Genomic DNA, 12,949 nt, shown 5'->3' with positions numbered 1-12,949 from the left:
CACAACCATACAACTAACATTTAAACATCAGAACATGGAGCTTGATAGACATAGGTGGCACTTTGATGTAGGCATAAAATCTACAGTATGGAGATAAAGATAAAGTACCAATGTGCATTGCACTAGAGCTCATGGATAAAGTGCTGTGTGCTAAAGTGCTTAGTTCTAAAGTGCTATGTGCTAAAGTGCTATGTGCTAAAAAAGTGCTAACCTATGTATTAAAATTCTATTGCACATTGTTGGTCAGCTTAATGGAGGCTGGGACAAATGATAATTTAAGGCGGTTAGATTTGCATAGTGGGACCCGGAGTCTTCTCCCTGATGGCAGGGTTCCATATTCAGGATAGCAACAACTTAAATAGTCTTGCTTGCTAACACAAAGCAGATGCGGGGAATAGAGCTCAGAGGAAGACATGAAGCTGCTACAGGAAAACACCAACAAAACAGGAAGGGCCACCAAAATAACAGCGCAAGACAAAAACTAAAGCACTACACAGGAAAACACCAACAAACTCAAAGTAAGTCACGACGACCTGGTGGAGTTTCATTTTTTAACCTTTTCTGCTGGTGGTGTGCCTCCGGAGTTTTTTATGAAAAAAAACGTGCCTTGCCTCAAAAAAGGTTGAAAAACGCTGGTCTACATAACATGTGATGGTGGTTCTTTGCTCAAAATGTTGCGTAGATGATGTTTTACACATCATATTCAAGTCGCTTTCTGACAGTCTCTTCAGGATGCACCGCTGTCTTATTTACGTGCCTCCACTTCGACATCGTATTCTCCCCGTCATCTTTGTAGTAGCTGTGTAGCGTGCAAGGACGGGAGTGGAAGAAGTGTCAAAAGATGGCGCTAACTGTTTTAATGACATTCAGACTTTACTTCAATCAATAACGGAGCAGCATCTCCTCATTCGGAAACAAAACCGGAAACGTGTCCCGGAACTCTCTAATAACTAAAGTTCCTTGGGTGAATAATGTAGCCTCACTAAACCGGTATGTTTTAGTGCTTTCATGGCGAGTTTACCGACAGATATAAGTAAGAACTTTACACTACTTTATATTAGAAATGGCAACAGTGGAGGATGAATGTCACATAACAAGAAGATAGAGAAAAAGAAGAAGCTTATCGACTACGACTAAGGACTTATGCAGATCCCAAATACAGATCAGCAGGTACCAGAAGGTAAGAAAAGTTGTTTTTGCATAATATTGCGAAACAAAATGCCAGATAATATGTCTTACCTTATACACACACCATAATAATACTCCTATGTTGAAGCACAGTACGATCCATCAAGCGGTGTGGCTTCATAGCTTACCAAAGTCCTACTAAAACATTTTGATAGATTTTTGAGCGCCGTGTCTAATGTTCTATATTCTCAATGGAACATATACATTTTTGGTGTTGTTTACTTGAGTCATATTGCATTATGTGTGACTGCCATCTACTGGTCACACTTATCATTACACCATGTACCAAATAAAATAGCTTCGAGGTCGGTAAGCACAACCTAAGTCATTCCGTACATTAGGCGCACCGGGTTATAAGGCGCCCTGTCGAGTTTTGAGAATATGAAAGGATTTTAAGTGCGCCGTGTAGCCCGAAAAATACGGTACCTGGTACCGATTCACGGAAAATCAAACGGTGCGATATTGTGATAGCTATGTTGCTCCTGACGTCACGTTCAGTTGCAAACTAAAACTAAACACTCTAGGTAATGTTAACAAAGCAAGTATGCCTGATAGAATACGCTCAAACAAAGTAGGGCTCAACCTTTCCAAAACTGGGCTAGCTTGATGCTAATGTACATTGGCTTTGCCATATACATGCTACTGATTAGCACTAGCAATGTCTAATGGCGATTTTTACAAAATTTGGTAATGAAAACTAAGATGCGTGTTACAATTAGCTGGTGTGTAATAAATACAATACTTGGGAGTATAAATACTTTGTAGGACGCCACAGGGAGACACTAATGCATGCTTTTATTACAAGTCGTCTAGATTGTTCTAATGCCCTGCTTTAGAACTCTTGATTGGACGTGTTGGCATTGTTTAACGCGATTGTCCAGAATTGTAACATTTAGAAGTCAGAAAAGGCCAAATCCATCACAGGTCCCCTTTGAATATGGTTTTGGCTTCTTAAGAGACATATTATTGTTTTTTGACTGTTAAAATAGGGTTCTCTTCTTCTGTTTTAACTTGTATTACAATGCAACACATCACCAAAACATTAGTAAAAAAAAAAGATATCTAGCAAAAGTGGTCATTTTCTGCAGTACAAACTAGGGCTGCAGCTAACGATTATTTTTCTATCGATTAATCTATAGATTATTTTTTTCGATTAATCGGTTAATCTATAGATTATTTTTTCGATTAATCTATAGATTATTTTTCCTTTTACCGATTTTTTTTTTTATTTAAAATGAAGAGGAAAAAATAAATGTAGGCCAGTTTTTTCAAAAGGCATGGCTTTTATTTACAAAAAAAAAAGTATGGCCACTAGTCAGTCAACATTGACAACAACATGACAAAATATTCTGTAACAATGTAAACATTTAAAACTTTTAACATTTAACAAAATTAAAAGTAGCTTATTTGCTTTTTAATGTGCAAATATAAAAGTAAACATCCAGTGCAAATCTTAATATTCTGGAATAGTATAAGCATTTAAAAAGTAAAAGTATTGCTTATTTTGCTTTAAAATGTGCAAAAATAAAGATAAACATCCAATACAAAAAAGTGCAAAACGGAAATATTCTGTAACAAGTGTAAACATTTCAACAAAAGTAAGAGTATTGCTTATTTGCTAAAATGTGCAAAAATAAAGCTAAACATCCAATACAAAAAAGTGTACAGTGTAAACATTTCAACAAAAGTAAAAGTATTGCTTATTTTGCTTAATAACACAACAATGATAGTATGATTAAAGTGAAAGTTAATTGTTGGTTTGTACATAGTATATGTAACTGTTAATGTTGTAAAAGGTATTTGCACAACTAATTAACGTTAGCGTTTGTGACACGTCTTGTGCCGTGGGGTTCTTTCAGGACCGACAGACTGAACGCCAGACGGCTTTGCCAGGTTTACAATCTTTTCATTTTACACAAAGTCTTTTCTCTTCCAACTGCGCGGATCGCGCACCTGGGCACGATTGCGGCGTCGCTCCCGGCGCGCCCCGCCTCGCCGCTCGCTCGCCGCCGCCGCCTCTCCACAGCGTTAAAGAGGAGCGCGTCTTTGTAAACACTGAACAGGCACGCCAAACGCGCCTCTCAGAGCGAAACGGTGCTTTAGTTTATGAATTTACAACGCAGATACAAATGACACATTCATGTTTTTGTGTAATAATGACAACGTATACGCACGCGGACGATTGACTTGTTGATGGTGATGGCAAGAACGCTGTCGGGGGTTTTCTTTTCAAATGTTCGTTCATAGCCGTTGTGCTGCTATGATAGGCCATTTCCGCTCGACACAGTGTGCATACAACAACATTATTAGGCCGTTTATTGAAATACTCCCACACTTTTGACGACTTTTGGCGTGCTTTTTCCCCCTCGCTCGCATCGTCTGCTTTGCGCTCCGCCATGACAGTAAAGTAGTGTGACGTAAATATGCGACGCGCCGACGCACAAAAACGGCGTCGACGTATTTACGGAACCGATGACGTCGACTACGTCGACGCGTCGTTTCAGCCTTAGTACAAACCAGATCAAAAGCAACTTTGTTATATCAACAGCAGCCGCTTGGGGTATGACGTTTCTAACGGGGAAAGATGTGTCCTTTATTCATGTTAGCATCCAAGCTGGCTTTCCCAGGAAATGTGCAGAATCACAGCGAGATTATCAAAGTGCAGTAATCAATCGCAGTTTTACAATAATTAAAGTTTGAAACGATGATACCAACAGTCAGGAATGTTACCGTGGTTTACCATTAACACTGGTAATCGTCACATCAGAGTCGCATGTTAATTTGCAGATTGTTTACCCAAGATGCAGACGGAACTCCGGAGGCAGTGTGCAGGTAGGAAAATGATTTATATTCCACAAATCGGGCAAAATACGAAAATACAGAAAAATGTGCCGATTGCACGGGAAGCTAAGGAAATATCTATCGGGAAAACTGAGCATTGAACCAGGAATCAAAGAGTATGCCAACGTAACTTGTTGCATGAGCAACCAAGACAGCCAGACAGAGTGTGGCGAAAGGCATGTATACATAGCTCTCTGATTAGTGCCCGGGAGCAGGTGAGCGTCCCGAACACTAATCAGAGGCAGGTGAGAATAATCAGCACCCATGGCAACTAAGGAACACAAACTCAGTTGAAGTTGCATAATTTCCCACGGCACAACAGACAAAATCTCACGGCCAACGTTCCCTCTAAGGTGCGCGCCTGTGCAATTGCGCACTGCTCAAGCGTCCTCTGCGCACGGCAAATCTATGCCACGCACAAAATCAAATTAAAAAAATAAGCACATAACAATTTTCGACATGACAGAGAAAACAGTTTTAGTCATCATTGTTCAAATATTGTAACGTCTGTCGAGACGCTTTGAGGACATGAATTCCATCCATCACTTTACTGAGCAAAACTCTTTATTGTCGGCCATAAACACATCACCAAAACATTAGTAAAAAAAAAAATGATATCTAGCAAAAGTGGTCATTTTCTGCAGTACAAACCAGACCAAAAGCAACTTTGTTATATCAACAGCAGCCGCTTGCTCTCTCTCACTTGCGCCAACACATGCACATATGGCACTTAGACAGAACTAAGGGAGTCAAACTGAAATAAAACAAAATCCGGGACAATCCATTGTTGCATTGTATTTTGTTGTTGTTTTTTTGCATACGTACGGCAGAATCCAACATGAATCCTACCTTTCTGGGCACTGCAGAGGACTCCGAACAATGCAGATATCAAGATCAGCTTCACGTCCATCTGAAAGAACATGGCAACATGATTTTCCACGACAATAAAATCGTCGTGCTTTGCTGTCTGAGGACATGAACGCATTTCCTTGACAACAATCTCTACTACGGATTAAATCTCTAAATGGCTGCGTTTTAATATTACGTGGGTGGCTATTTCCAGTTGGTTGCAGGGCAACAGGCAGCTAATTCAATTCAGACATGTATATTCATGTACTCTGCTGGATGCCTTTTCCCACAATCCCTTTTACTGTAAATAGCATCGTCTCCCTGGAGTCCTGGTGGATTCATGCATATTGACCTCTCTGCAGCTCCTATGGTCAGCCAGATCGATTTATCCCGCCTAATAAAAGCCGCGTGACTCACTATTGACAATAACACATCTATGAAAGCACAGACGGCTTAAAGCTATCGCCGGTTGTTTGTGTTGAGCATAAGATAGGATGGACTTTTATTTATCCCACAATTGGGAAATAATGTGTAGATTTGTACATATAGTGAGGCAATTAAAACATAGAATTCACTAACCATGACAGATACATTATAGCATAACACAAGCCCAAGTGTGAGACTGCTAGTGGGGATGACTATAATGCCAAGTGGGGCTGGGCGGTATGGCTGAAAACTGTATCACGATATAGTTTTTTTTATACTAATCAATATAGATAATTATTGACATATTTTATGACCTTTATTAAATGTTAACATTTTTATTTCATTTTGATTATACCGCCTTCAGCTTTCAAGGCAGAAAGTGTCATGTCGGTGTAATCATGTTTTGTTATAGTCATGTTTTGTTTAGTTATTGGACTTTGGAGTGGAGTTTCTGGCTTTTCACTCCCTGGTCTTGTTTCCATAGTTACCCATTAGTTTCACCTGTTTCACGTTTGGACTCATTGTGCACTCTTGTTTGTCACCATAGCAACCCATTAGTTTTCACCTGTCACGTCACGTTTTGAGTCACGCACCTGTTTTCGTTAATCATGTCTGTAGTATTTAAGTTCATTGTTTTCAGTTTGTCTTTCTGGTGACATCCCCACGTTTATGCTTCTGCACACTCTCCACACCCTTATGATCCTTGCTGCTCTTTTTTTCATGCCGGTTCCATGCCAAGTAAGTTTTTGTTTATGAAGCCACACAGTTAGTGTTTTTTTGTTGTTCATAGTTTTTGCCTTTGTGCATGTGTTTGCTTTCATAGTTTGTTCTCCGCCATTGTGCGCGCCTTTTGTTTACTTCCTTGTTTTGTATTTATAGTGTTCGAATAAAAATGTATCTTAACTCCCGTCTCGCCCGAGCCAACTTCCCGTTGCCTTCGAGAAAAACTAAACCCCAGGACCAAGTCATGACAGAAAGGATATGTCAACATAATGGAAAACACTTAACCAATCAATGTAAACAAATATACATTCACAATATACAAATAACATATTTAAAATAAAGGTTAAAAAAATAAGTAATATGTAAGAAATGCTTAATAAAGTGTAACAAAATAGTGCAAAGTGTGAAAATGTAAACATGAGAAGTTTACTGCCAGGAAGATACAGCTGTGTAACATGTATTTGGTCTGTTATTCTTATTCACATAATGGAAAACACTTAATGTAAACAAATATACATTCACAATATACAAAAACATATTTAAAATAAAGGTTAAAAAATAAGTAATATGTAAGAAATGCTTAATAAAGTCTAACAAAATAGTGCAAAGTGTGAAAATGTAAACATGAGAAGTTTACTGCCAGGAAGATACAGCTGTGTAACATGTATTTGGTATGTTATTCTCATTCACATCATGGAAAACACTTAATGTAAACAAATATACATTCACAATATACGAATAACATATTTAAAATAAAGGTTAAAAAATAAGTTATATGTAAGAAATGCTTAATAAAGTGTAACAAAATAGTGCAAAGTGTGAAAATGTAAACATGAGAAGTTTACTGCCGGGAAGATACAGCTGTGTAACATGTATTTGGTCTGTTATTCTTATTCAAATAATGGAAAACACTTAATGTAAACAAATATACATTCACAATATACAAATAACATATTTAAAATAAAGGTTAAAAAATAAGTAATATGTAAGAAATGCTTAATAAAGTGTAACAAAATAGTGCAAAGTGTGAAAATGTAAACATGAGACGTTTACTGCCGGGAAGATACAGCTGTGTAACATGTATTTGGTCTGTTATTCTTATTCAAGTATGGAAAGAAATGTACAGTATGTCATGACTTGGTCCTGGGGTTTAGTTTTTCTAGAAGGCAACGGAAAGTTGGCTCGGGCGAGACGGGAATGTGAGAACATATTTATTTAAACTTATCAAAAAAAGTACAAACGAAAAGCGCGCACAGTGGCGGAGAAACAACTTGGCTATGAAAACAAATACTTGCACAAAGGCAGAAACTATGAACAACAACAAAAACACTAACTGTGGCATTAATAAACAAAACTTACTTGGCATGGACAAAAAGGAGCAGCGTGAACGATGGACATGAAAAAAGTGTCAGAAATGTGGGATGTCACCAGAAAGACAAACTGAAAACAATGAACTTAAATACTACAGACATGATTAACGAAAACAGGTGCGTGACTCAAAACGTGGAACAGGTGCGTGACGTGACAGGTGAAAACTAATGGGTTGCTATGGTGACAAACAAGAGTGCACAATGAGTCCAAACGTGGAACAGGTGAAACTAATGGGTAATCATGGAAACAAGACAAGGGAGTGAAAAGCCAGAAACTAAAGAGTCCAATAACTAAACAAAACATGATCACACAGACATGACACAGTACAGGCCAAAAGTTGAAACACACCTTCTCATTCAATGTGTTTTCTTTATTTTCATGACTATTTACATTGTAGATTGTCACATCAAAACTATGAATGAACACATGTGGAGTTATGTACGCAACAAAAAAAAGGTGTAATAACTGAAAACATGTTTTAAATTATATCCGTCCTATCCATTTTCTACCGCTTGTCCCCTTCTGGGTCGTGGGGGGTGCTGGAGCCTATCCCAGCTGCATTCGGGCAGAAGGCGGGGTGCACCCTGGACAAGTCACCACCTCATCACAGGGCCAACACAGATAGACAGACAACATTCACACTCACATTCACACACTAGGGCCCATTTAGTGTTGCCAATCAACCTATCCCCAGGTGCATGTTTTTGCAGGTGGGAGGGGCCTATCCCCAGGTGCATGTCTTTGCAGGTGGGAGGGGCCTATCCCCCAGGTGCGATGTAGGCGGAAAGGCGGTGTACATTTGCAAATACTGTGCAAAGAGCTACGTCAAAAAAATGCCACAAAGATAAAGCAGCATTTAGACAAATGACCAATAATATATCATTATTGGAATTCCCCATTCATTCCCATATATTCGATTTAATTCCCATTTATTCCCATATATTCCCATTTATTCCCATATATTCCCATTAATTCCCATTAATTCCCATATATTCCCATTAATTCCCATTTATTCCCATATATTCCCATTCATTCCCATATATTCCCATTCATTCCCATATATTCCCATTCATTCCCATATATTCCCATTAATTCCCATTAATTCCCATTCTTTCCCATATATTCCCATTCATTCCCATTAATTCCCATTAATTCCCATATATTCCCATTAATTCCCATATATTCCCATTAATTCCCATTCATTCCCATATATTCCCATTAATTCCCATTCATTCCCATATATTCCCATTAATTCCCATTCATTCCCATATATTCCCATTCATTCCCATGTATTCCCATTAATTCCCATTCATTCCCATATATTCCCATTAATTCCCATTAATTCCCATATATTCCCATTAATTCCCATATATTCCCATTAATTCCCATATATTCCCATTAATTCCCATTAATTCCCATTAATTCCCATATATTCCCATTAATTCCCATTCATTCCCATATATTCCCATTAATTCCCATGTATTCCCATTCATTCCCATATATTCCCATTAATTCCCATTCATTCCCATATATTCCCATTAATTCCCATTAATTCCCATTTATTCCCATATATTCCCATTCATTCCCATATATTCCCATTTATTCCCATATATTCCCATTAATTCCCATATATTCCCATTAATTCCCATATATTCCCATTAATTCCCATTCATTACCATATATTCCCATTAATTCCCATATATTCCCATTAATTCCCATATATTCCCATTAATTCCCATATATTCCCATTCATTCCCATATATTCCCATTAATTCCCATTAATTCCCATATATTCCCATTCATTCCCATATATTCCCTTTAATTCCCATTTATTCCCATATATTCCCATTAATTCCCATATATTCCCATTAATTCCCATTTATTCCCATATATTCCCATATATTCCCATTCATTCCCATATATTCCCTTTAATTCCCATTTATTCCCATATATTACCATTCATTCCCATATATTCCCTTTAATTCCCATTTATTCCCATATATTCCCATTAATTCCCATTTATTCCCATATATTCCCATTCATTCCCATATATTCCCTTTAATTCCCATTTATTCCCATATATTCCCATTAATCCCCATTAATCCCCATTAATTCCCATTAATTCCCATATATTCCCATATATTCTCTTTAATTCCCATTCATTCCAATATATTCCCTTTAATTCCCATTTATTCCCATTAATTCCCATTTATTCCCATATATTCCCATTAATTCCCATTCATTCCCATATATTCCCATTAATTCCCATTCATTTCCATTAATTCCCATTAATTCCCATTTATTCCCATTAATTCCCATTAATTCCCATATATTCCCATTAATTCCCATATATTCCCATTAATTCCCATTAATTCCCATATATCCCCATTAATTCCCATTTATTCCCATATATTCCCATTAATTCCCATATATTCCCATTAATTCCCATTCATTCCCATATATTCCCATTAATTCCCATATATTCCCATTAATTCCCATTTATTCCCATATATTCCCATTAATTCCCATATATTCCCATTAATTCCCATATATTCCCATATATTCCCATGGACGGTGTCCAACTTTGAATAATCAAAAAATGGTCAATATTTCCAAACTTCCCAAGCTCAACTTCCCGTGGTAAATTTCTGGAAAGTTTCCGGAAATTTACCAGGAAACTTTCCACCACTTTGCAACCCTAGTCACGGCAAAGTCCGCCTCAGTGGTACCGAGCTTGCCTTCACTCACGACACAAGCACTTTCGCCAAACTTACAAGTCTGCAGGCTGGAAAGCGTGTGTAACTTTAAAGTGCAAAGAAAATGACTAGGGCCTTAAGTGCACATGCTGTAGGATCAGCCACCACTTCATCCAAATCAAATCCACACGTGGAATGCATCAAGATTGGTAAATGACAAACTCCTGAAAGTCATTGCTGAGGAGTCCAGCAAATGCAATATTCATGACAGGAGTCTGAAATTAGAGCTAAATGTGAGACGTTATTCCGAGCGCTTGAGGCGAGTGGCAGTTACTGGCTATTCATAGAGGTTCCATTAAAAGACTGCATTCTCTTACAGTGTGGTAAAGGAAGCTCTGACGTCCAGAGAGTGAGTGAGTGAGTGAGGGTGGTGTTAAGTGATGCATTCCTGGACTGTGCGTTTATATAGTCACAGACACCAAGACCGCAGCACAGATTAGATTCCTGATGCTGCACGGTGATGTCTGTGTGTGTATAATAACCACATGAGGTGCAGTGGTGGTCAAAAGTGTACGTACACTTGTAAAGAACATCATGTCATGGCTCTTATTTTTTTGTGATTGGAGCACATACTTGTTGGTCAGTTTGCTTCTTTTATGAATTTATTATGGCTTTACTGAAAATGTGAGGGTCAAAAGTATACATACAGCAATGTTAATATTTGCTTACATGTCCCTTGGCAAGTTTACCTGCAATTGTCATGACTGGGTCCTGGGGTTTAGTTTTTCTAGAAGGCAACGGAAAGTTGGCTCGGGCGAGACGGCAATGAGAGTACATCATTTATTTTTTTACACTAATAAAGGACCAAAAAAAAGTACAAACGAAAAGCGCGCACAGTGGCGGAGAAACAACTTGGCTATGAAAACAAATACTTGCACAAAGGCAAAAACTATGGACAACAAAAAAAACACTAACTGTGGCAATAATAAACAAAACTTACTTGGCATGGACAAAAAGGAGCAGCGTGAACGATGGAGCATAAATGTGGGGATGTCACCAGAAAGACAAACTGAAAACAATGAACTTAAATACTACAGGCATGATTAACGAAAACAGGTGCGTGACTCAAAACGTGAAACAGGTGCGTGACGTGACAGGTGAAAACTAATGGGTTGCTATGGTGACAAACAAGAGTGCACAATGAGTCCAAACGTGGAACAGGTGAAACTAATGGGTAATCATGGAAACAAGACAAGGGAGTGAAAAGCCAGAAACTAAAGAGTCCGATAACTAAACAAAACATGACTAAAACAAAACATGATTACACAGACATGACATCCACAAGGGAATTTGTTCCAAAAACGTGGGAATTTTTCATGTGCAACGGTTCTAATCGGACCAAAAATGTGTGAGAATTGTGCATTTTTACAGCTTGTCCCTCATAATGTGTACAAAATAATAGGTGTATAAATGACACAATATGTTACTGCATAGACTAATTAGGAGTCTTTGTTTGTTTACTTACTACTAAAAGACAAGTTGTCTAGTATATTCACTATTTTATTTAAGAGACTTAGACAAACTTTATTGATCCACTGTCATGACTAGGTCCCGGGGTTTAGTTTTTCTAGAAGGCAACGGAAAGTTGGCTCGGGCGAGACGGCAATGAGAGTACATAATTTAATTTTTACACTAATAAAGGACCAAAAAAAAGTACAAACGAAAAGCGCGCACAGTGGCGGAGAAACAACTTGGCTATGAAAACAAATACTTGCACAAAGGCAAAAACTATGAACAACAAAAAAAACACTAACTGTGGCAATAATAAACAAATCTTACTTGGCATGGACAAAAAGGAGCAGCGTGAACGATGGAGCATAAATGTGGGGATGTCACCAGAAAGACAAACTGAAAACAATGAACTTAAATACTACAGGCATGATTAACGAAAACAGGTGCGTGACTCAAAACGTGAAACAGGTGCGTGACGTGACAGGTGAAAACTAATGGGTTGCTATGGTGACAAACAAGAGTGCACAATGAGTCCAAACGTGGAACAGGTGAAACTAATGGGGTAATCATGGAAACAAGACAAGGGAGTGAAAAGCCAGAAACTAAAGAGTCCGATAACTAAACTAAACATGACTAAAACAAAACATGATTACACAGACATGACATCCACAAGGGAATTTGTTCCAAAAACGTGGGAATTTTTCATGTACAACGGTTCTAATCGGACCAAAAATGTGTGAGAATTGTGCATTTTTACAGCTTGTCCCTCATAATGTGTACAAAATAATAGGTGTATAAATGACACAATATGTTACTGCATAGACTAATTAGGAGTCTTTGTTTGTTTACTTACTACTAAAAGACAAGTTGTCTAGTATGTTCACTATTTTATTTAAGAGACTTAGACAAACTTTATTGATCCACTGTCATGACTAGGTCCCGGGGTTTAGTTTTTCTAGAAGGCAACGGAAAGTTGGTTCGGGCGAGACGGCAATGAGAGTACATAATTTATTTTTTACACTAATAAAGGACCAAAAAAAAGTACAAACGAAAAGCGCGCACAGTGGCGGAGAAACAACTTGGCTATGAAAACAAATACTTGCACAAAGGCAAAAACTATGAACAACAAAAAAAACACTAACTGTGGCAATAATAAACAAAACTTACTTGGCATGGACAAAAAGGAGCAGCGTGAACGATGGAGCATAAATGTGGGGATGTCACCAGAAAGACAAACTGAAAACAATGAACTTAAATACTACAGGCATGATTAACGAAAACAGGTGCGCGACTCAAAACGTGAAACAGGTGCGTGACGTGACAGGTGAAAACTAATGGGTTGC

The 12,949-nt window shown here is 38.0% G+C and overlaps 1 protein-coding gene across 2 annotated transcripts in view; it reads right to left on the bottom strand.

Moving 5' to 3' along the window:
• LOC133609891 (integrin beta-1-like) overlaps nucleotides 1-12,949 on the bottom strand; it is a 214,519-nt gene that overhangs the window by 135,985 nt on the left and 65,585 nt on the right. For both annotated transcript variants that reach the window (XM_061965925.1, XM_061965926.1), the window contains exon 2: nucleotides 4,879-4,939. In XM_061965925.1, the coding sequence (XP_061821909.1) occupies nucleotides 4,879-4,939 (61 nt within the window). The remainder of the gene's footprint in view (nucleotides 1-4,878; nucleotides 4,940-12,949) is intronic.

This window comes from Nerophis lumbriciformis, linkage group LG07 (assembly GCF_033978685.3).
Source record: "Nerophis lumbriciformis linkage group LG07, RoL_Nlum_v2.1, whole genome shotgun sequence".
Classification (NCBI taxonomy): domain Eukaryota; kingdom Metazoa; phylum Chordata; class Actinopteri; order Syngnathiformes; family Syngnathidae; genus Nerophis; species Nerophis lumbriciformis.
This window is presented reverse-complemented; position numbering and strand designations above follow the sequence as displayed.